Consider the following 25,367-nt stretch of genomic DNA (forward strand, 5'->3'; position numbering starts at 1 on the left):
CAGTAACTGAACTGGGCCAGCCATATAAATACTGTGGCTACGAGAACAGGTCAGAGGCTAAGAATCCTGTGGCAAGCAACTCACCTCCTGACTCCCAAAGCCTGTTCACCATCTACAAGGCATACGTCAGGAGTGTGATGGAATACTCTCCACTTGCCTGGATGAGTGCAGCTCCAACAACACTCAAGAAGCTTGACACCATCTGGAAAAAAGCAGCCCATTGATTGGCACTACATCCACAAACATTCACTCCCTCCTCCACCGACACAGTGGCAGCAGTGTGTACCATCTACAAGATGCACTGTAGGAACTCACCAAGGCACATTACAAATCCACGACCACTACCATCTAGGACAAGGGCAGCAGATGCATGGGGACACCACCACCTGGAAGTTCCCCTCCAAGTCACTCACCAACCTGACTTGGAAATATATCACCGTTCCTTCACTGCCCCTGGGTCAAATCCTGCAACTCCCTCCCTAACAGCATTGTGGGTGTACCTACACCACTTGGACTGCAGCGGTTCAAGAAGGCAGCTCACCACCACCTTCTAAAGGGCAAATAGGGATGGGCAATAAATGCTGGCCTAGCCAGTGATGCCCACATCTCATAAATGAATAAAAAAAACATTGTGGGATGGCTTTAGCTACCTCTTCCAGGGATAGTTGATTGCCCAAGATTATTTTTCTATGTTTGTTACTCATTTCCTTCATTTGTTTGCATATTCATTCTTCCATCTCCCTTCCATTATTAGATGGTCTGTAGGCTATCCGTATTAGTTACAGTTGATCACTTTGTATTTCTTATCTCCATCCAGTTGTATTCTATTTGTCTTGCTGATGGCTGTGTTACTTTTTCCTAGTCATTATGTTCTCTTTGTAAGTACAGCTACTCCACCTCCCCTGTTTCCCCCTCTATCTTTTCTAAATATGTTACGTCCTGCAATGTTTAATTCTCAGTCTTGATTTTTCTGTAGCCATATCTCAACAATCCTGATTATACCTGGTTCCTTGCAATGTATTATTGCCTCCAGTTCCCTGATTTATTACAGACACTGTGCCTTACTGTACCAACAGCTTTAGTCATTTTTAATAGAAGTTCCTTCACTTTATTCTTAAGCATCTTTTTATACTCCTGAACTATAACTATTTATTCTCTGGCCATTTATGTCCTCCCTTGGTGTAGCCTATCCCATGACCTCCTTCCGTGTTTTATTTATATTTAAGCAAGTTTTATTTCTTGTAGGTCCCCCCCCCGGACTCAATCTTACTACTTTAAAGCCTCCCTATTTTGTTCTTTCCATTAGGGTACCGGTCCCACTCTGATTCTTATAGAGTCTGTCCCATCAGTATGGCTCCTTCCTGTCGCAGTACAGCTCCCAGTGTCCCATGAGAAGGAACACCTCTCCGCCATACCAGCCCTTTAACCACAAGTTAACTCAGCTGAACTATCTCTCTTTGCCAATTTGCATGTGGCTCAGGTAATAATCCAGAGATTGGTACCTTCAAAGTCCTGCTTAATTTAGTTCCTAACTCCTGGTATTCCCTCAGTAGAACCAGTTTCACTAAAACAGATTATCTGGTCGTGATCTCTTCATTGTTTGTGGAGCTTTGCTGTATGCAAATTGAATGTTGCAATTCCCTACAGTAGAACACTACACTTCAATAATACTTAACTGGCTGTAAATCATTTTGGAATGTCCTGAGGCCATGAAATGCATTATATAAATGCAGGCCTATCTTCTTTCACTTCCAAGACATGACACTGTGCCACTATACCACTCTAAAATCTGTCTGAAAGTTTCACAGATACCAAGTTAGATGTAGGGATAGTTTCCAGTATCTGCAGAACTTAATGAAAGGCTAAATTTAGGTGGGATTCCTATCTGTTTTTATCATTGTTTGAAATGATAAGACTGGTGCTAGCTGTGCAACATGTTAAGACAGGCTGATTTTCAAAAGCAATCTAATTTTGTTTCATGGAATGAAGCAATTTCTGAAATCTAGTTAAGAACTCATTTTTAAAAAGTTAAAAGCTCAAGAAATTTTTTTAATAAACGGACAGGTAGAAAACAGCGTACCATATATTTCAATTCCTCTTAGTAGTATAAAGTATTTTTTACAATGTTTATACAGGACTCCTTTTTGGAATGTTATGCATTAAATTATCTGTATTTAATATTTCCTAAATTCTCCATACTAAAATAAGAAATTTGTACTGAATTTTGGAAATTCACAATTTTTGCTTGATACACAATTCTTTTTAAAATTCAGAAGGCTACAAATGAATAAAGTGTATTCCACTGTGGAGCAAAAATGTACCCTGAACCAACAAATTTAAAAAAACCAAGAAAAATGGTAAACAAGATATATCTTAAAAGAACAAAATCTACAGAGAAGTGTTGAAAAGCCCAAAGCACCATTTGTACACTTAGCCCTTTGGTTAACAGCCACCTGAATTGGCCTAGCATGTCATTGGTTGTGTTAGATCAAATACAAAACAATAACAATTAATGAAGGCATCCCAAGGCCACCTCCTCAGGACAACTAGGAATGGGAAATAAATTGATAATGATACCCAAGTATTGAGAATTTTTTTTTTAAAAAGTGTGGCCCTTTAGAATACTGGATCAGTAACAGCAGTGTAAAGGTTTACTCTGATTGCTATATCTGGCAAATAGGTTTTAAAGGAGTTGGTTTACACCAGCAATTTAAGGGAATCTTCCTGCTGTTTTAATATGGTGATGCTGACCAGAAGTTTTATTTATCCAGCAGGGTAAGGATCAAAACTTCACCACAGATACTATTGTGTATACTTTTGCTCCTATTCAGAATCCTTATTTTCATCATTGTTATGCAGTACCGAGTTGAGTTTGTTCTGCAAAGCTGCAGCTATTTTCTTGGAAGTCTTTTTAAGAAGTGGGTTTTCTGGGTGATTCTGCTTCATGTGAAGGTAAAGGTCCTCTTGGTTCATGGCTGTGAACCCACATTCTTCACAGACATAGAGCTTTGCCCTCCTCTCCTTGTAGCTGTACTTCTGTGTCACTCCATGGATCTTCTTGAGGTGTGATTCCAAAGAGCATCTCTGCGTAAAGGCTTTATGGCAAAGGCTGCATTTATAAGGGCGAATTCCTGCACATGAAAAATAAATATGATACTTCTTAATAATATGCAGTTTTAGCTAATTACCTATGATACAAACCTGATTATTTTCCATAATTATATGATCTCCACTCCTTAAAGTACGAATTCAAGTAACAGAATTCAAGTACAAGATGTCCTCCCCTCCAATACACAATTCCTCACTTAACATTATGGTCGCATCCCTGAAAAGTGCGACTTTCAGCGAGTGGAACAATTAAGCGAATCAGATTTTCCCATTACAACTAAGGTAAAAAAAACTAGTTAGGTTCTTTTGGACATTTATCTAAATATAAAAGAAACATAAATTTGAACTATTCACAGAGGTTTCACCATCGAACAAACCAAGAGCGAGAAAGGCATCATTAAACCTGGGGCTGGTGAACAGAACACAGGTACAAGATGTTAGATTAAAATCGGATGAGAAAAGGATCATTGGGAAAGAAATTGTGGAGAGTGAGTATGACTGACAGAGAGAGAATGTGTGAGAGAGGGATGGAAGGAGCAGAGAATAATTCATGAGGATAGACTGCTAAGTGTGCAGAACAATTGGGTTATTGGGTTGTTGTCAGTTTGGGTGAGTTTTATTGTTGGACTCACTGCCTGTGTGTGTATCCCTGTCAGGTCCTCACTGTTTTGGAGAAAGTTCCATTTCCTTACTTACAGATTGAATAAAAAAAACATAATGGAATCAATTATTCAGTCATAATTCCTTATTTAAATACTGCACATTAAAATCTCTGACCACTGAATTCAATAAAGAGTGAGGTTGATTTCATCAATACATTTAAATTCTCCTCGCTGTGGCTCGCTGGTAAATAACGTTCTAGCGAACAGCACCACATTTATTGTTCCTTGTTGTCTCAGCGTTGTTATAATGAAAAACTGTTGACCAAATCAACATTAAGTGAGGATTACAATATTCTGCTCAGGAATCTTCCAATATGGGGAGCGGCGAATGATCCATCTTAATTTACCGATGTGCCTCAGGACCCTGAGGAAGTCCCAACACGGGGACATGCGAAATTACGCGGGAAGTTTAAACCTCTGATTGCCAGTTTTATCCTGCCTGGATTGCTGCACAATTCCCCACGACAGTGGGATAAGATGACCAGATCTATGGACACTTGGGCTGTTTTCCCCATATTTACCCTGGTTTTTACACAGATTTAGTTAGAGCTTTTTCTAGCAGGTATAAAGCCTACTAAAGAGTGCAGCTTGAACTAAATCAGCTGGAAAGTTGAAGCTTCCAGCACCCATGGCAACCACAACGATGTTCACCCCAATCCCAGCAATACTCACCCACTAGCGCGGGATATATGGGAAAGTGGCATTGAGGTAGATGATCAGCCACGATTTAATTGAATGGTGGAGAAGGCTCAATGGGCTGAATGGCCTACTCCTGCTCCTATGTTCCACCCCCCAGAAAAATCTGACAATGTTCAATCCCCTTCCCACACCCCCTCTCCCAACTCACCTTCCGGTATCCAAGGCTTCAGTCCAATCAATGTCGGGAGAAGCGACAGTGTTGGGGTTGGGGGGGTTGTGTGGGGAGGGGTAGGAGGGTGAGCCAGGAGTGGGGGTTGCAGGGAGGGTGTGAGCTTTTCCGGGGGTGTTGAAAGGGATGAATGTTTTTGGGGATTGTGCACTGGGTGAACAATATCGGGGGCGAATATTGTCGGTGGGGAAGGGGGTGAACAATGTCGGGGTGAGAGGATGAATATCGTCGAGGGTGAGGTGGGTGCTGGACATTGATGGGGAGGTGAACATTTTCGGGTCTGGTGAAAGGGTGAAAACTGACGAGGGGGATGTTATGCAGTTAAAAGTAAAATATTGCAGACACTGGAAATCTGAAACAAAAACAGAAAATGCTGGAAAATCTCAGCGGGTCTAACAGCATCTGTGGAGAGGAAAACAGAGTTAACGTTTTGAGTCCGTATGACTCTTCTTCAGAGCAGTGTTATGCAGTGTTGGGGTTGACAGCTCCATTTAAAACAGTGTAAGTCAATGAACTGTAGATAGGGATGTTTATTCAGTTCATGATGAAAAAAAGCTTCAGTTGAGGCCTCTCACCTCTGTTTGTTGCTGGATCCCTGCTGGGGCTAAGACTGGAAGGTGCAAAGGCTCCAGTGTAAAATGGTAAGTGAGACGTTTAAATTGCAGCAGCAAGCACACTCGCTCTGGGCCAATACCTTAAGTAGTGTTAACAGCCAGTTGGAAAACGATTTGGTGAGAAAATCAACTCAGAGCTACAGGTGTACGAACTCTCTATTTTGTTTCAGAACTCTGAGACCAGCCAGGTGGACTGAGATGGTCTTTACTGCTCCTCGACATTCCTATAACTGGCCAATGGAAGGAGATGAGTTTGCACTGAGAGCTGCTGAGTCGGGTGACTGAGGGAGTTTTAAGAGTTAATTTCTATCTAAAGTCTTTTTTAAAATTTAGCAATCAACTAAAAATTACTGCTTAAATTAAGAGAAGTTAAGTTTATTCCAGCCTTAAACAGGGGTATACACGCTCGCTGAGAGCAGCTGCTGCTGGTTAATTAGGTAGCTAGTTTAAACTGGTTTTCAGAGCTTGAATCATTTGTTTTTCAGAAAGTATAAAAACAGGGATTCCTCAGTGCTGCCTGGTCTGCACTGAATACTGCTTTAAGTGTACAGTGTGTCAAGCTGGCAGTCTGGTGAGTGGGTTGTTCCTTTCTTTTTCAGCCTCCAGTAGTTGGTTTACTTCAGTACAGGGGAAGAAGCTGATTGATGAGTAACTGCTAAGTTATTCTACTCATTCTAATTGAAAAAAATCGTTTTTAAAATTATGGTATGGCAGGGCAGCTTGGTCGAGTGGAATGTATATCCTGCACTATGTGGGAAGTCATGGATGCACCATGTGTCCTAGACAAACACACCTGTAGGAAGTGTAACTGACTGCAGAAGCTTGAGCTCTGGGTTTCGGAACTTGAGCTGGAGTAACTGTGGTGCATTTGCAAGGCAAAGAACTGTGTGGATAGCACGTTTAGATAGGGAGTCACACCGCAGGTTAGGAGTGTGCATGCAAAGAAGGAATGGGTGACTGCCAGGCAATCTAAGAGAACCTGGCAGGTAGTGCAGGAGTCTCCTGAGTCTATCTTGCTGCTAATCGGTTTTCCAATTTGGATACTGCTGAGGGTGATAGTTCTTCAGGGAACTGCAGCCAGAGTCAAGTCCGTGGCACCACGAGTGGCTCAGCTGCACAGGAGGAGAGGAAGAAAAGTGGAAGAGCAATAGTGATAGGGGATTTGATAGTTAGGGGATCAGACAGATGTTTCTGTGGCTGTAAATGTGACTCCAGGATGGTGCATTACCTCCTTGGTGCCAGGGTAAAGGATGTCACAGGGCGGCTGCAGGACATCCATCAGGGGGAGGGCGAACAGCCAGAGGTCATGGTCTACATTGGTACCAATGACATAGGTAGAAAGAGGGATGAGGTCCTGAAAGCAGATTTTATGGAATTAGGAAGGAAATTAAAAAACAGGACCTCAATAGCAGTAATCTCAGGATTACTCCTAGTGCCACGTGCTAGTGAACACAGGAATAGGAGGATTGAGTGATTGAACACATGGCTGGAGAATTGGTGTAGGAGGGAGAGTATCAGATTTCTGAGGCATTGGAACCGGTTCTGGGGCAAATGGGACATGTACAAGATGGACAGGTTACACCTTAACAGGACCAGGACTGATGTCCTCGCAGGGAGATTTGCTGGTGCTGTTGGGGAGGGTTTAACCTAACTTGTCAAGGGGCTGGGAACCTGAAGGGTAGCACAAATTGGAAGGAAGTAAAGCTAGTGACAGGAAGTAGAAAAATAGCAAGTGAAATTGGAAGGCAGGTGAAATGAAGGTGAGCATCAACTAGGCATAGAATGCAGAATAATGTTAAAAAGACATAGTTAAGGGCACTCTACCTGAATGCACGCAGCATTTGCAACAAGGTAGATGATTTAAAGACACAAGTAGAGGTAAATCGGTATGATCTAATTGCCATTAAGGAAACATGATTAAAGGTGACCAAGACTGGGAACTGAATATTCAAGGATACTCAACATTTAGGAAGGACAGGCAAAAAGGAAAAGGAAGTGGTGTGGCACTGATAATAAGGGATGGGATCAGTACATTAGTAAAGGAGGATGTCGGATTAGAAGAACAAAATGTGGAATCTGTTTGGTGGAGCTAAGAAACAGCCAGCGGCTGAAACATTGGTAGTAGATGTTTACAGACCACAAAACCATAATGGTAGTGTGGGACTTGGTATTAATCAGGAGATTAGAGATGCATGTAGCATGGGTAATACAGTAATAATGAGTAACTTCAATCTGCTTATAGACTGGATAAACCTAATGAGCATTAACGCTGTGGAGAATCAGCTTCTGGACTATGTTCAGGATGGTTTTCTAGAGCAGTATGTTGAGGAATCGACTAGCGAACAGGCTATTTTATATCTGGTATTCTGTAACAAGAAAGGGCTAATTGATAATCTTGTTGTAAAAGAACCTTTAGGGATGAGTGACCATAGCATGATAGAATTTTACATTATGTTTGAAAGTAAGGTAATTCAATCCGAAGCCAGGGTATTAAATTCGAACAAAGGAGATTATGAAAGTATGAGAGGCAAAGTGGCTGAGGCGGATTGGGAAAATACATTAAAAGGTATGTCGGTACACAGGCAATGGATAGTCTGTAAAGAATTATTACATAGTTTACAGTAATTATGGGCGAAATTTTATGCTGGCGAGATTTATGGACTTGCCGAAGTCAATGGACTTCTGGCTACATTTTATGGCCCCACCCCTGCCACAATGGGGCCATAAAATTCCACCCTATACATTCCTTCAAGAATCCAAAAAGAAAAGTCAGTCAACCGTGACTAACAAAGTAAATTAAGGATTGTATAAGATTAAAAGAAAAGGCCTATAAAGTTGCCAGAAATACTAGTAAACCTGAGGATTGGGAGCATTTTTGAATACAGCAGAGGACCAAGAAACTGATAAAAGGGAGAATACAAGGTGAATGTAAACGAACAAAATACATAAAAGTGGACTGTAATAGCTCCTATGGGCGGAATCATCTGGACCGTTGGTGCTGGGCATCACGATGGGCATGAACATGGCGAGATGGCCAAAAATCGGTTCCATGCCATCATGAAACCAGTTTGCGATCTTCCACTCCACCCATCAATGGCAGACCCCATTTCCGGCCGCTGCATGTCAGGAGCCTAATTTCACTACTTTAGCATCTTATTATAAGCTTGCTTGCTGGAATCATACCCCCACGTCAAATTTACCACCCATGTGATGGGTGAACAGCGTGCTTCGCGACTGCCTTTAAAAGGAGTGCACCTGTTGACCTGAACTTCGAGGGGAACTCGGAGGTGAGTACACACAACCTTGCGCTCGTAAGCATTGCCCCTATGACATCAAGAAAAAGGCACCGTGCATTGAGGGGTTGGGGATGGGTGACGCACACAAGCAAGTCGCTTTCTCCCGGCTGGCTTTCAGTGTGGTGCCGGGGCAAGGGCTCCTGTGCAGGCTGGGCGGGGCGGGGGCAAGGCAGCACAGCCTGTAGGAAGTACACAAGCACATGCTGGGGGTTGTGGGAGGGTGCGGTAGTGGGGGAGGTATGGTAAAGAAAGTGGCATGGAAAAGCTTGTCAAAAGTGAGCATTCTTCTGCAGCTGAGATCGTTCAGCAGCAGCTCCATTGACATGCTTGGAGTTGGGTCTCTGAAGCATTTCCACCCAATCAAGCAATGCAACAGCATAAAAATGCCACCAAATGCTTCAGAACTTTTTGCCCCTCAGGCACAGACTGCAAATGAATGTGTGTTTTTAGGGGGAATCAGGACAATTGGCTGACTGGGCAAGTTATAGAATCCCCTTGCGAAAGGCGGCCATGGTGCAGTCACAGGTGGATGTGCTCAGAGCCCTTCCAGTGTCTTTATTAAGGTTTGGACTAGTATCCATTATGGTTCAAGCTAACAGCACAGCCTTGCAGTGCTGTTAGGAGAATGCCTGAGCTGAGAACGCATTATGTAGTCCAGTGGCCAAAGCTGCCGCTAATCAGTCAAATGGAGTGGGGCAGAGGTGGTTGGGGTTTCGGACAGCCAATGAGTGCATTACACACTGGCCGTCCAAGTGGTGGCCTGCACACTCCTGCATGCATGAAGGGGCCTTCAGACTTAACCAAAAGAGTTTCTTAGGACACATATGCTAACCCATGTGTCTCTCTCTCTTTGACCCTGCAGGAGGAGTACGTCAGGATCATGGAGCCTGGTGATTTAGCAGTTTGCCTCATGGCTTACAGGGAGCAGAGAAGAAGAAGAGAGCGGCAGAGGTGCCTGGCTTGGTAAAGGGAGGAGCACCACCCTCAAGATGAAGGGACAGCAGGGCCTAATGTGCACGCAGCTGAAGATCTACAGAGAGCCATCACTCACAGGCACCTCGCTAGACCCAGGGTCTATAGACAGCGTTTGTCCTTCCTGCAGTTGACTGAGATCCAGTGTTGCCAAAGACTGTGCATGTCTAAAGAACTGGTCAGTCACATATGGCACCTGCTGCAGGATTTGGCACCACAGGGATATGCAGGGCATCCATGGCCAGAGGCGGTGAAAATGACCATGCGCTCAATTTTTATGCCAGTGGCTCCTTCATGACCTTCACAGGTGTCCTCTGTGGGACCTTGCCAGCCTTCACACACAAGTGCATCCAGGAGATCATGGATGCCATCTTCATGAAGGCACAAAGCTTTGCACATTTCGACTGGGATCAGGGACGCCAGGGAGCAAAAGTGCTGGGATTTGCCCAGATCTCAGGTTTCCCACAGTTGCAGGGTGCCATCGACTGCACTTACATGGTGCTTAGATCTCTATGGCAACAAGCAGTCAGCTACGTCAACCACAAGGGTTTCCACTTGCTGAATGTTCAGCTGGTGTGCGACCACCACAAACACATCCTACAGATCTGCGTACGATTCCCAGGGAGCGTCGACAACACCTACATCCTTAGCAAGGATCCCTGTCATCTTCAAGGGTCCACAGAGGCCGCAGGGTTGGCTCCTCAGGGACAAGGGCTACCCACAGAGGATGTGGCTGATGACGCCTGCGCGGCGGCCTCAAACTGCAGCAGAGAGATGGTAAAACGAGGCTCATGCCACAACCCTGACTTTAGTGGAGCAAATGATAGGCATGTTGAAAATGAGGTTCCGGTGCCTCGACAGGTCTGGTGGGGCGCTGAAATATAGTCTCCAGAGGGTCTCGTGCATCATCGTCGCTTGCTGTGTACTACACAACCTGGTGCTGTAACAGGACCTGGCTGAGGAGGAGATGGAAGACCTGCATGTCTCCTCCGATGAGGAGGATGTCAAAGAGGATGACAGTGATGAGGCGAGATGCCGACGATGAGGCCATTGCACTGGCCAGATGAGGCAGGCGCGTTCAGGAGGCCCTCATAACCGCAAGATTTGTCAAGGATGATGATGAGATCCAATGTGGACAGTCCTGACATCCTCACCTTGCATCTGTGAACATTTGACTCCTATATGGCTGATGGCAGAGCACAAACACTCAGTGCTCAAGCTTATGTCATGGAGATGCAGTGGAGGCCCTAATAGTCGCTAGATTCCAGGAAGATGATGACAACATGCAGTGAGGACACTCCATTGATCTTCACATAGCCTCTGAGTGTCTGACTCCTGTCTGGCCGAGGGCAACTCTGTAATCAAGATCATCTCATGGAGGCGCAGTTGTGAAACTTTAAATGCACCTGATCCTTTGTCAGCCTTCAGCACCTGTCCCCATTCAGCAGCACACCGTCACCAGTCACAGACATCACCATCACCATCCCTGGGTATATCCTGCCCAATCGGGAGGACAGACCAAACAGATGGCGGCACAGTGGTATACAGTCGGGAGGGAGTTGCCCCGGGAGTCCTCAACATCGACTCCAGACCCCATGAATTCTCATGGCATCAGGTCAAACATGGGCAAGGAAACTTCCTGCTGATTACCATGTTCCAGCAACCTGCGCACCCCCCCCACCCCGCATAAGCCCCACCAACTCCCCCATCCCACCCTCAGCTGATGAATCAATGTTCCTCCACATTGAGCACCACTTGGAGGAAGCACTGAGGATGGCAAGGGAGCAGAATGTGCTCTGGGTGGGGGACTTCAATGTCCATCACCAAGAGTGGCTCAGTAGCACTGCAACTGACCGAACTGGCCGAGTCCTAAAGTACATAGCTGCTAGACTGGGTCTGCGGTAGATGGTGAGGGAACCAACAAGACAGAAACATGCTGGACCTCATCCTCACCAACCCGCCTGCCTCAGATGCATCTGTCCATGATAATAATTGGTAGGAGTGACCACCGCACAATCCTTACGGAGAGGAAGTCCCGCCTTCACATCGAAGATATCCTCCATCGTGTTGTGTGGCACTACCACCATGCTAAATGGGATAGGTTTTGAACAGATCTAGCAACTCAAGACTGGCATCCATGAGGCGCTGTGGGCCATCAGCAGCAGAATTGTACTCTAACATAATCTGTAACCTCATGGCCTAGCATATCCCCCACTCTACCATTACCACCAAGCCAGGGGATCAACCCTGGTTCAATGAAGAGTGCAGGAGGGCATGCCAGGAGCAGCACCAGGCATACCTAAAAATGAGGTGTCAACCTGGTGAAGCTACAATGCAGGACTACTTGTGTGACAAACAACATAAGCAGCAAGTGATAGACAGAGTTAAGCGATTCCACAACTAACAGATCAGATCTACGTTCTGCAGTCCTGCCACATCCAGTCGTGTATAGCGGCGGACAATTGAAGAACTCACTGGAGGAAGAGGCTCCACAAATATCCCCATCCTCAATAATGGGGGAGCCCAGCACATCAGTGCAAAATATAAGGCTGAAGCATTTGCAACAACTTTCAGCCAGAAGTGACGAGTGGATGATCCAACTCTGCCTCCTCCGGAGGTCCCCAGCATCACAAACGCCAGCCTTCAGCTAATTCAATTCATTCCATGGGATATCAAGAAATGGCTGAAGACACTAGATACTGCAAAGGCTATGGGCCCTGACAATATTCTGGCAATAGTACTGAAGACATATGCTCCAGACTTGCACCGTCTCTAGCCAAGATATTCCAGTACAACTACAACACTAGCATTACCTGGCAATGTGGAAAATTGCCCAAGTATGTCCTGTGCACAAAACAGGACAAATCCAACCTGGCCTATTCCGCTCCATCAGTCTACTCTCCACCAGTAAAGTGATGAAAGGAGTCATCGACAGTGCAATCAAGTGGCATTTGCTTAGCAATAACCTGCTCACTAAAGCTCAGTATGGATTCTGCCAGGGTCACTCAGCTCTTGACCTCATTACAACCTTGGTTCAATCATGGACAAAAGAGCTGAACTCCTGAGGTGAGGTGAGAGTGACATCAAGGCAGAATTTGACCTAGTGTGGGACCAAGGAGCCCTAGCAAAACTGGAGTCAATGGAAATCAGGGGGAAAACTCTCCGCTGGTTGGAGTCATACCTAGCACAAAGGAAGATGGTTGTGGTTGTTGGAAGTTAATCATCTCTGTTCCAGGACATCACTGCAGGAGTTCCTCAGGGTAGTGTCCTCAGCCCAACCATCTCCAGCTGCTTCATCAATGACCTTCCTTCCATCATAAGGTCAGAAGTGGGGATGTTCGCTGCAATGTTCAGCACCATTAGCAACTCCTCCGATACTGAAGTAGTCCATGTCCAAATACAGCAAGACCTGGACAATATCCAGGCTTGGGTTGATAAGGTGCAAGTAACATTCATGCCACACAAGTGCCAGGTAATGACCATCTCCAAGAGAGAATCTAACCATCACCCCTTAACATTCAATGGCATTACCATCGCTGAACCTCCTGCTATCAACATCTTGGGGGTTACCATTGACCAGAAACTGAACTGGACTAGCCATATAAATACTGTGGCTACAAGAGCAGGTCAGAGGCTAGGAATCCTGCAGCGAGTAACTTGTCGCCTGACTCCCCAAAGCCTGGCCACCATCTACAAGGCACAAGTCAGGAGCATGATGGAATACACTCCATTTGCCTGGATGAGTGCAGCTCCCATAACACTCAAGTAGCTCGACACCATCCAGGACAAAAGCAGCCTGCTTGATTGGTACCCCATCCACAACCATTCACTCCCTCCACCACCGACTCACAGTGGCAACAATGTGTACCGTCTACAAGGTGCACTGCAGGAACTGCCCAAGTTCCTTAGACATCACCTTCCAAACCCACAACCTATCTAGAAGGACAAGGGCAGCGGACAAATGGGAACACCACCACCTGGAAGTTCTCCTCCAAGCCACTCACCACCCTGACTTGGAAATATATCGCCATTCCTTCACTGTCGCTGGGTCAAAATCCTGGAACTCCCTCCCTTACAGCACTTTGGGTGCATCTACACCACATGGACTGCAGCAAGAAGGCAGCTCGCCACTACCTTCTCAAAGGCAATTAAGGATGAGCAACAAATGTTGGCCTGGCCAGCGATGCCCTTATCCCACGAATGAATAACAAAAAAGATGCTGCAGAGTGGGGCCAGCCTCACCCCTTCAAAGGTGCTGAGAACACACAGAGAATGACGAAATCTGATGCCTGCCCACGACATTCTGGTAGCAATGATGAGCACCATTGAGGTGCAGGCATCATTAATGTGTCCAGTAAGTGTGAAGCTGGAACATCACTCTGTTCTGAAGGTTACACACTGCACAGGGAAAAGGCCCTGACCTGAGACACCTGCCTTTATCTTATGCAGAAACCAAGGTTTCACATCTGAGTGACATGAACACTGCTCATCATAACAAGAAGCCATAGGCAAGGAGACATTCTTGGGAGTTTATTTACAATAGTGAATACTTATGTACAAGTGAATAACACCCATGCCCAGGCTGTGCAAAAACCATCTTCTTAGCCTTCTTAACCTGCCACTACCTCTTGGTGCTCCCCCGACATCCACAGCGGAGATGGAGGCAGCCTGCTCGCTGCCATACCCTGCCTGTGATGACCTTCGTGGGCATCCTCTGGAGGGCCCCAGCCTACATTAGGTGTCCTGTTGTGGGCCAGCTGCACCCTCCTTGGCCTGTGGAGATGGAGCTGCGGGGGTTACAGGAAGAGGGGATTTGGATCGGCCGGACATTCCCAGAGTCAAGTGGGTTATTGGCCCCGGGGCGTTGAGCTGCTGGTCCTCCTCCGTATGGGTGCCTGAAGCTCCTGGCTGACTCCTTGAGGAGAAGGGGAAGCTGGAGTGAGATTGAGCTGCCCTGCACCCCTCTCACATTGACACTGTTGTAGGCCAACTATGGCATCAGATGGAATTCAGCCGCCCTCCTGCCAGTGTTGACCTCAATGGGTCGGCATGCTGACACAATCGCCTCGGACTGAAGGCGGACTGACTCCTCCATCAATCTGAGGAGTGCAGCAGTCATCCCTTCCTGATGTTCCCATTATTGTCTTTGCAGCTCCAGCAAACGGCTGAGGTCCAAGTCCAGAGGCTCGTCATCTGACTCGGACTCAGCAGATTCTTTGGCTGCAGCAGTCCTCCGAGTTCCAGCGACCAAGGTTGTCCCTGCCTCCGTGTGCTGTGCTCACCAGATTGTGATCCCGAGGCTATTCTACATCTAGGTCCCACTGAGGTGTGTGTCGGTGCTCTGGTGGAGGGTGTGGGTGAGCGTCGTGATGGGTCTTCAGTGGTGCTGTCCTCAGGGTCCTCCATCCAAAATGCTCTTGGTGCTGGAGTCGGGCTCAAGATTGCCTGAGGGCGATACGTCAGATGTGTGTGGGGGAGAAAGTGGAAATTATTAGTGCTTGGCAGCTATGTTGAACACAGAACAGTGGACTCAGTAGCATTGAGAGAGGGATGATCTGGTGCAGGAACGGTTGACATTGTCCTCTCCAGCCAGCTCCAACGCACGACTCTCGAATGGAGTGAGGACCTTGATGTCTGGCACTCCAGCCCTCGCATGCCAGGCTAAACGAGAAGGATGCCAGGTGTGTGTGTGTGCTGAGTGGGGCCATGGATGGGATGAGGAGGCAGTCTCCAGAGGAGATGAGGTCAAATGGAGGTGAGGGTGTGTGTGAGAGTGAGTAATGTCCCTTGAGCTGGCAGTGAGTGAGATGCCACTGAAATGTGTGATGGGCTTCTGAGTGGGCAATTTGAGATTGATGAGATGGTCGCCTTATCCTGGCGGCACGGGTGAAATCATTCATCCATTTTCTGCACTGCATGGCTGACCTCGTGTATAGCATTGGCACTGACCACCTCTGCCACCACCTCCCAAGCCGGAGTGGTGAGACTGATGAGCCTCCTGTGACCAGAGCGGCAGTAGAGGACTTCGCAGTGGGCCTCCAAAGCATCCAGAAGGTGTCCCAGAGATGCGTCACTGAATCAGGGGGGGCTGCACTCTTCCTAGCTTTTGGGGCCATGTCTTCACCAGAGCAGTCCTGGGCTGCAAGCATTGGAAAGTATGCACGCGGCTGCATTTTAAATATGGTGTCCAGCGTGAGGAAGTGGCGAGATAACGGTGTGACGGGCCAATTGGAGGCCTCCTGCCAGCAATCCAGAGTGTTTCCCAGGACTGCGTAATTTGAGGTGGGAAGGGGACAATACGGCACAAAAATCTGCTACTCTGGCCGGTGGGTAAGAATGCCCGCTACCGCACTTTGTGCAAACCTGGGATAATTCCACCCTATCGATAAGTAAAAAGGAAATGTTTGGCTCAGACACATGTGGGTCCATTACATACAGAATCAGGAGAATTTATAATGGGGTATAGAGAAATGGCAGAGAAGCTAAATGATTACTTTGTGTTTGACTTCACTGAGGAAGATACAGGAAATCTCCCAGATTTAGAGATCCAAGGGAATAGGGAGAATGAGGAATTGAAGGAAATTAATATTAGTAAGAAGGTTGTATTGGAGAAATTAATGGGACTGGAGGTTGATAAGTCCCCGGGACCTGGTATTCTACATCCCAGAGTGTTGAAAGAGGTTGCTATGGAGATAGTGGATGCATGGTGATCATCTTCCAAAATTCTATAGATTCTGGAATGGTTCCTGTAAATTGGAAGGTAACAAATGTCCCCGCTACTTAAGAAGGGAGGGAGAGAGAAACCGGGGAACTACAGACCTGTTAGCCTTACATCAGTACGGAAAATGCTGGAATCTGTTATAAAGGATGTGATAAATGGACGCTTAGATAATAATCTGATTGGGCAAATCAACATGGATTTATGAATGGGAAATCATGTTTGACGAACCTATTGGGAGTTTTTTTGAGGATGTTACTAGCAGAATTGATAAACGGGAGTCAGTGGATGTTGTGTACTTGGATTTTCAGCAGGCTTTTGATAAAGTCCCCCACAGGAGGTAAGTTAGCAAAATTAAAGCACATGGGATAGGAGGTAATATACTGGCATGGATTAAGGATTGGTTAATGGGCAGAAAACAGTCGGAATAAACGTGTCATTTTCGCATTGGCAGGCTGTGACTAGTGGGTTACCGCAAGGTTCAGTACTTTGGCCCCAGCTGTTCACAATATATACCAATGGTTTGGATATGGGGGCCAAATGTAATATTTCAAGGTCTGTGGATGACATAAAGCTGGGTGGGAATGTGTGTTGTGAGGAAGATGCAAAGTGGCTTCAAGAGGATTTGGACAGACTTCGTGAGTGGGCATGAACATGGCAGATGGAATATTATGTGGAAACATGTGAAGTTATCCACTTTGGTAGGAGGAATAGATGTGCAGAGTATTTCTTAAATGGTGAGGGAGATCCAGGATTTTTGACCCAGCGACAGAGAAGGAACAGTGATATATTTCCAAGTCGGGATGCTGGGTGGCTTGGAGGGGATATTCCAGGTGGTGGTGTTCCCATGTGTCTGCAGCCCTTCTCCTTCTAGATGCTAACAGTCGTGGGTTTGCAAGGTGCTGTCTGAGGAACGTTAGTGAGTTGCTGCAGTGCATCTTGCAGATGGTACATGCTGCTGCCACTGTGCGTCGGTGCTGGAGGGAGTGAATGTTTGTGGATGTAGTGCCAATCAAGTGGGCTGCTTTGTCCTGGATGCTGTCAAACTTCTTGAGTGTTGTTGGAGCTGCACTCATCCAGGCAAGTGGGGAGTATTCCATCACCACTCCTGACTTGTGCCTTGTAGATTGTGGACAGGCTTTGGGGAGCCAGGAGGTGAGTTACTCGCCATAGGATTCCTAGCCTCTGACTTGCTCTTGTAGCCATAGTATTTATATAGCTAGTTCAGTTCAGTTTCCGGTCAATGGTAACCCCCAGAATGTTGATTAGTGGGGGATTCAGCGATGGTACTGCCATTGAATGTCAAGGGGCGATGGTTAGATTCTCTCTTGTTGGAGATGGTCATTGCCTGGCACATGTGTGGCATCAAATGTTACTTGTCAGCCCAAGCCAGGATGTTGTTCAGGTCTTGCTGCATTTGGACATGGACTTCTTCAGTAACTGAGGAGTCACGAATGGTGCTGAACATAGTGCAATCATCAGCGAACATCCCCATTTCTGACCTTACGATGGAAGGAAGGTCATTGATGAAGCAGCTAAAGATGGTTGGGCCTAGGACATTACCCTGAGGAACTCCTGCTGTGATGTCCTGAAACTGAAATGATTGACCTCCAACAACCACAACCATCTTCCTGTGTGCTAGATATGACTCCAACCAGTGGGGGGTTTTCCCCCCGATTCCCATTGACTCCAATTTCGCTAGGGCTCCTTGATGCCACACTGGGTCAAATGCTGCCTTGATGTCTAGGGCAGTCACTGTCATCTCCTCCTCTGGAGTTCAGCTCTTTTGTCGATGTTTGAACCAAGGCTGTAAAAAGTTCAGGAGTGGAGCACAAACTGAGCATCAGTGAGCATGTTATTGCTAAGCAAGTGCCGCTTGATAGCACTGTTGATGACCCCTTCCATCATTTTACTGATGTTGGAGAGTAGACTGATGGGGTGGTAATTGGCTGGGTTGGATTTGTCCTGTTTTTTTGCACAGGAAATACCTGGGCAATTTTCCCCATTGCTGGGTAGACGTGGTGTTGTAGCTGTACTGGAACAACTTGGCCACAAATCCTGGAGCACAAGTGTTCGGTACTATTGCTGGAATATTGTCAGGGCCATAGCCTTTGCAGTATCCAGTGCCTTCAGCCGTTCCTTGATATCACATGGAGTGAATCGAGTTGGCTGAAGGCTGGCATCTGTGATGCTAAGGACCTCCAGAGGAGGCCAAGATGCATCATCCACTCGGCACTTCTGGCTGAAGATTGTTGCAAATGCTTCAGCCTTATATTTTGCACTGATGTGTTGGGCTCCCCCATCATTGAGGATGGAGATATTTGTGGAGCCTCCTCCTCCTCCAGTGAGCGGTTTAATTGTCCACCACCATTCACGACTGGATGTGGCAGGACAGCAGAGCTTAGATCCGACCTGTTGGTTGTGGAATTTCTTAGCTCTCTCTATTGATTACTGCTTATGTTTGGCACGCAAGTAGTCCTGTGTTGTGGCTTCACCAGGCTGACACCTAAATTTTAGGTATACCTGGGTCTGCTCTTGGCATATGCTCCTGCCTTTTCATTAAACTAGGGTTGATCCCCTGGCTTGGTGGTAATGGTAGAGTGGAGGATATGCCAGGCCACGAGGTTACAAATTGTAATTGAGTACAATTCTACTGCTGATGTCCCACAGCATCTCATGGTTGCCCAGTTTTCAGTTGCTAGATCTGTTCGAAATCTGTCACATTTAGCGCAGTGCTAGTGCCGCACAACATAATGAAGTGTATTCCTAATGTGAAGACAGGACTTCATCTCCACAAGGACTGTGCGGTAGTCACTCCTACTGATTATCGTCATGGACAAATGCATCTGCAGCATTGCTGGAATATTTGTCAGGGCCATAGCCTTTGCAGTACCCAGTGCCTTCAGCCGTTTCTTGATATCACATGGAGTGAATCGAATTGGCTGAATGTGAAGATCGGACTTTGTCTCCGTTGGTGAGGATGAGGTCCAGTGTGTTTTTCCCTCTTGTTTGTTCCCTCACCATCTGCTGCAGACCTAGTCCAGCATCTACGTCCCTTAGGACTCGGCCAGTAGTGGTGCTACCAAGCCACTCTTGGTGATGAACAGTGAAGCCCCCACACAGAGTATGTTCTGTGCCCATGCCATCCTCAGTGCTTCCTCCAAGTGATGTTCAACATGGAGTATGATTCATCAACTGAGGGGGATGGTGGGGCATGGTACGTGGCAATCAACAGGAGGTTTCCTTACCAATGTTTGACCTTAACTGTATTGTGCATTATCAAATGTTGTGGTAAGAGTTTGCTTTGTGTTTTACAAATTCCATTTTTTTGCTTGTATTTGTTTTTCATTTCCATGGCAGGATTGCCTGGGATTATTTTGTAACAAGTTAACCAAATGCATTTTAAACAGTGTGGGAATATTCTTAAGCACAATAAAAACAATTTAGAAATGTTGAATTTCACAGAACACTTGTTAGCTAAATTACAAAATGTTCACTTGCTGCTATAAAATATTCATTATCAGTAATAAAACAGGTCATAGTTATCATGAGCATACATCCCAGTTGTTTTTCCTTTAACTTTCCCCCAGCAATTTTCACCCCTCCTTTCCTATAGGTGTTGACTCCTTATTGGAGCAAAGAACATCAGGCACAGATATGATACCTTTTTACATCCGTTATTCATTTGTGAGTTTTGATGGTGAGGTTGGCCGGCAATATGTATCTCAGCCCAGTCCGATCTGGTCCTTACGTAGCATTCACATGCAGACGTTTTCCAGCAGGGGTCACTGATTGGCTGGAAAGCTTGCCCATTTTTTTTTCCTTGCTGTGCACAAGTTAGCTGCCACATTTCCTATACAAGAACATAGGACTTAAGAGCAGGAATAGGCCATTTGGCCCTTTGAGCCTGCTCCACCATTCAATAAGATCATGGCTGATCTGGTTGTGATCTCAGCTCCACTTTCCTGTCTGCACCCCATAAACCTTGACTTCAGCCATGAATAAATTTAAAGGCCCAGTCTCGACTACCTTCTGGGGAAGAGAATTCCACACTCTATTGACCCTTCGAGAGAAATAAAAACATTCCTCATCCCTGTCTTAAAGGGGAGACATCTTATTCTTAAACTGTGTCCCAGAGTTCTAGTTTGTCCCACAAGAGGAAACATCCTCTTGGTATCCACCCTGTCCCGTCCCCTCAGGATTTTATATGTTTCAATAAGAGTACCTCTCATTCTTCTGAACTCCAATGGGTATAGGCCTAATCTGTTCAGCTTTCTTCACAGGATAAGCCCTTCATCCCAGAAATAAGTCGAGTGAACTTCCTCTCAAACTACTCCATTTTGTTTCCTTCCCTTTATTATAATAATGACTGTACTTCATTGGTTGTAAAGTCCTCAGGTGCATTCTGAAGTTGTGAAAGGCACTAAATAAATGCAATTTAACATATAAGACACAGGAGCAGGAGTTGTCAGTTTGGTCCCTGGATCCTGCTTCGCCATTCAATAAGATCATGGCTGATCTGATTGTGGCCTTTACTCCACTTTCCTGCCTGCCCTGCATTACCCTCAACTCCCTTGTAGATCAATAACCTGTTTAATAGCTTTGAATATAATCAAAGAACTAGCCTCCACTGCTCTTTGGGGAAGAGAATTCCAAAGATTAACAATGCTTTGAGAGAAGACATTCCTCCTCATCTCTGTCCTTATTTTTAAACTGTGCCCTCTAGTTCTAGATTCCCCCAAGAAGGTAAACATCCTCTCAAAAACCTACCCATCAGAATCGTTTATGTTTCAACAATGACCTCTTATTCTTTTAAACTGCAATGAGTACAGGCCCAACCTTTCTTCACAAGACAACCCCTTCATCCCAATTTCTTTATTTGACACCGTGACTTATCATGCCTAGCTACCATTTGAATCATTGAGTAGGAATTGGAGTCTAGCCATTAAAGCCGAGCAAGTTAAAGAAGACCACCAGCATCCCCTCCTCGCGGTGGGCGGGGTTTACGGCTGACGTACCGGTGTGCGTCCTGACGTGTCTCTTCAGGTCGAAGGTGTCATTGAAGCCTTTGCCGCAGTACGTGCACAGGTGACGCTTCACCTGGCTGTGACACTTCAGGTGCCGGTTGAGCATGCGCTGTAGCCGGAAGCCTTTACTACACACCTGGCAGCGGAATGTGGCGTCGCTGCACTCCCCGGTTGTGATCTGTTATGGGGAAAGGGGCAGGCAGAGCACGAATAAGACACATCGTTAGTTTCAGCACCGCCAAGCGTCCCAAAGGATGCTAAATAAAAAAATCTCCACAAGGTTCCCCCATTTTCCCACTTCAAAATAATGCGAGACTGTCTAAATAAAGAGCAGTAGAACTAATTCAGTTGTGACCTTGGCAAAGTTCTTCCAGATTTCAGACTATGCTAACGGAACACGTCTGGATTTGACTACATTTAGATACCAAATGTTACACTGCTTTTGGATGACAAAGTAACAAACGCTTACTGAATCATGTGCTGAAAGTCTTGTACAACTGTAATCATTTTCTGTCTTCCTTCCAACAAACCCCCCCCCCTCAAAAAAAATCAGTTATATTTCTACAAATAATTTGGTCCTGCTATCAGTACCTGAATTTTCTTTCAATGTTAATGGTGCATTTAAAAAGGATTAATTTATTTTCCTCAAATAAGGTGGGAGTGTACAACGAGAAAGGTAAATTGCACAGGGCCTTTTAAGCTGGTTTCAGACAAGCATAGTATACAAAATACTGTAATAAAGTTAATAATTTAATCTGAAAATATAATGTAATGTATGAAATTGTAATGTTTGAGTGTATTACACAATGTATAATCTGAAATAATGTGTATTTTAATCATTATTTCAGATATACGGTCTGTTGAATACAATATAGCGCAGATATGAAATTAAATGTGCTTATATTTAAAATAATGTATAATCTGAAATAATTTCCTTTTGCTGAGCAGTATTTGCTTTATTGTATTGTAAGAAGGTTACCTAATGTGATCTTCCTTAAACTGGGTGACTATCCGTCTACATGTCTTACACCTCACTGTCCCAGTCAGCATGTTCCCAATCGGGGTCTCGTTCAGTGCGCCGGCCAAGTTTTCTCTCTGCTGATCTCGCCAAGTAATGATTAAGCGGAGTCTCGGGGGACCCGGCTCACCTTGATTTTCGTTCGCAAGACGCTGCACTTTTTGAATTCCGATCCCAGAACTTGCTCCTCTGCATTCTCCTGGCCCGGTTCGGTCTTGCATGGGAGGCGGCGCTCGTCTGAATCGTTGAGCAGTTTGTCTAAACCAGTTGTTCCGGGTGTAGGATCCTCGGTCTCTCTTTCTTCTTCGTAACTCAAGAAACAGCTCAGATTGACTGGAAATAGAAAATAAACCCTTTTACAGAATAGCCTTCTTATCCAGCAAGGTCTATGGATGGACGGCTTGTATCTTAAGTCAATTTAAACAATGGACTGAGATGTTTTTTTTCTTCTTGGCTTGTTTGTGTTTGGGGTGTTGTCTGGTTCTGCTGGTCTTTCTTATCAGTGTTTGACTGTAAAGCATGCAACCTGATACCCCTGATAGATTGAATCCTTTAAACGGCGGTGGTGGGGCAAGAGTAGGAGCCCGGGTTCCGTTATGTTTACACTGAGAAGATGCAGCTAAACCGGGGGCTAGGGGGCGGGGGGAGGCGTTTGAAAGAATCGGAATGTGTCTCGGTACTGCTAACAGGTTGATGACTGATGGAATCAGAGAACACAAAATACACCCTGTAATGTAAACACAACCTGCCGCTTTACAGGATTCCTGAATCCGGGAGCATTTTTAATACTCGACCTTTAAAAGCGTGGTGTCCCCTCTCTCTCTCTCGAGAAGCCTGTCCACATGAAAGGTTTACCTTCAGAGCGGGTGAGTTGGTTCACTGTTCTGCAGTGTTGGATCGCCTGTTGATTTGCAAGAGGTGTTGGACCTTGTATTCAAGCTCCGAGCAAAGGTGCCTGAAGCGAGCCCATCCTGTGCCCCGATATGGAAGAGGCTTTTCTTTTTGTTTGGGCTTGGTTGATCCCAGTTTCCTGAGTCTCACTAACTCCCCCCACCCCCCACCCCACCTCCCGATCTGTTTCTACCTCCCACTCTCTCACTTCCTCCATCTCTCTCATCCTCTCTCTCCTACTTACCCTGGTCTAACCCGTTCGCTATCAGACTCTCCCTGTTTTGTTTCACCTGGTATGTAGGTGTCGGCTCTCTCCTCGTCCGGTAGCTCATTCCAGTCGCGGACCTCCGGATACGGCTCCTTCCTTTTCACCAGGAAGGCTCTGGGCATGTTGCAGGCGGTCGGGCGGTGATGAAGCAGAAGCCGGATTCCCTCCTGCTTCCACCTGACCCCTTTTTTTTCATACAAACCGGATCCTCCCCAAGCAAGTTCCAGGTGTTTTACAACGACGGGCGGTCGTTCCTGAGATCTCCTCGGTCTTTCAACGAAATGTTGCCGTTTGTTTCGGGAAAGCTGCGGAGAGGGGAAAGGGTGTTTCGGGAAGACCCACTCTCACCTGGCGAGCTACCTTTGCCGTAACAGGAAAAGTTTGCTCCAGTAATTGAAAATACAACAGGAAATTTGGGAGGGCGCATGCGTGCTGAAAAAATAACGGTGTCAACAAGCCCTTGTACCTGTCGGACCGGTTGGTGCAGCTTCGCCTTGGTTTCCCTGCCCCACTCGCACATGAATGTTTACGAAATGTCCAACTATGCAAAGATCTTTGTTGTTTTTCTATAGATTATATAAGTCAGAATATGCTTCTCCCAACAAAGAATCGAGCAGAAATGATCACAAGTCGACTGAACAATGCTAACACTAATCATTCAACTTTTTTTTTCCAAAGCTCCCTCTCTCTCCCTCGGTCCTATATTTCCCTAAGTGCTCTGCAATTGTTTAAAATCGAGCTGCGTTAACCTTGCTGGGGATTTTCAAAAGCTGGCTTGCACTAGATAGGAGTGCGAGGACTACCAGCTAAAGATGCATACCTGGATTTAAAAATGCCTCGGAGCGGTCTGCAGACATTCAACAGCCTTCCTGTGAAGATGAAATCTGAGATCATATCACCTCTTGTGCTAGGGCTGGCCCATCTGAGGCAGGAAAACGGTTCACTGCCGACAATATTAGAAGTTTGTCTCTTTCTCCCCAGCTTCAACCCACAACATATCTCCAGGAAATTTAATTCTAAAGCATATTTTGCCAAGGATCACGTACAAAGTTTTCAACCGTGGACATCTGCGACTAAACAAAACGCATCCTGTCAATGCACTCTATTTTAAATGTTGTTCGGGTAAATGCAGCCGTGTGTGCAAGTCTCCCTCCGGAGCTATCGCTGAAAAGTAGCTCCCTTCCTCTGGAGATCGGACACATGGCTGATTTGCTTAGCAAATGTGCTCAGCTTGTTCCTGCATTGTGTTGGTTCCTCACCTCACCTAGGATATCCCAGGGTACCGGGTGCAGGTTTTTTCCCTGTAGTTCTCAGCTGGATTGGTTGCCACATGTACACGCCGAGTAGTTGATTGCGGTTTTGACTCTTGACCTATATTTCCTAAAACCTATCTTTTTGGAATAATTTCGATGCACTAATGGCTAAATGTATCCCTTCTCCACCGCCTTCCACCTAGTAACGGGTTCAGAACTGTCCATTTGCATGAGATATGTCTCCCTTTTAAACATGCTATTCCACATGATTTGTCATTCCGTCTAACTGACAACGAATAACTGTCCCGTGTTGCTCTTGTTCATCTCTTTAGGGGCGAAAGATAGCTGGGGAATGGATTGTTTTCTTGTAACAGTTAGCTCACCTAAGGTACAGCTTTTTTGAAATGTTGAACGAATATGCAAAAAATAATAAAATGCAATGCATAAACCATTGCATTTGGCTAAACTAATCAAACAATTTTTCCAGCATGCAGAAGTCTCCCGCGGGAATTCTTATTGATCCAGTGATAAAAATGAATGAAAAGAATCACATTTTATTGGGCAACAACATACTACAGCTGCTGAAAATCTGAAATAAAAACTAAAATGCTGGAAATACTCAGGTCTGGCAGCATCTGTGGAGAGAGAAACAGAGTGAACGTTTGAGGTCGA

The 25,367-nt window shown here is 45.8% G+C and overlaps 1 protein-coding gene across 2 annotated transcripts; it reads right to left on the reverse strand.

The window, feature by feature from the left end:
- Positions 1 to 2,028: 2,028 nt before the first annotated feature.
- On the reverse strand, positions 2,029 to 24,380 carry LOC144689541 (transcription factor Ovo-like 2). Of its 2 annotated transcripts, none has more exons than XM_078556709.1 (4): positions 24,263 to 24,380; positions 22,414 to 22,616; positions 21,257 to 21,443; positions 2,029 to 3,131 (listed from the first exon to the last, which is right to left on the reverse strand). In XM_078556709.1, exons 1-4 carry the CDS (start codon positions 24,297 to 24,299, stop codon positions 2,824 to 2,826), a joined length of 735 nt encoding a protein of 244 aa, XP_078412835.1. In that variant the 5' UTR covers positions 24,300 to 24,380; the 3' UTR covers positions 2,029 to 2,823. The 2 variants fall into 2 exon arrangements, with proteins under 2 accessions (XP_078412835.1, XP_078412834.1); XM_078556708.1 differs by lacking the exon at positions 24,263 to 24,380 and adding an exon at positions 23,465 to 23,876.
- Between the last annotated feature and the right edge of the window lie 987 nt (positions 24,381 to 25,367).

The sequence above is a fragment of the Cetorhinus maximus genome, chromosome 14 (assembly GCF_964194155.1).
Source record: "Cetorhinus maximus chromosome 14, sCetMax3.hap1.1, whole genome shotgun sequence".
NCBI classification, from domain to species: Eukaryota; Metazoa; Chordata; class Chondrichthyes; order Lamniformes; family Cetorhinidae; genus Cetorhinus; species Cetorhinus maximus.

Excerpts from the sequence above, each read along its gene's own strand:
- LOC144689541 (XM_078556708.1), bottom strand. The coding sequence starts at position 23,564 with ATGCCCAGAGCCTTCCTGGTGAAAAGGAAGGAGCCGTATCCGGAGGTC. Across the intron at positions 22,617-23,464 it reads AGCCGACACCTACATACCAG|TCAATCTGAGCTGTTTCTTG; the intron begins GTGAAACAAAAC and ends TTCTATTTCCAG. Across the intron at positions 21,444-22,413 it reads TCTTGCGAACGAAAATCAAG|ATCACAACCGGGGAGTGCAG; the intron begins GTGAGCCGGGTC and ends TCCCCATAACAG.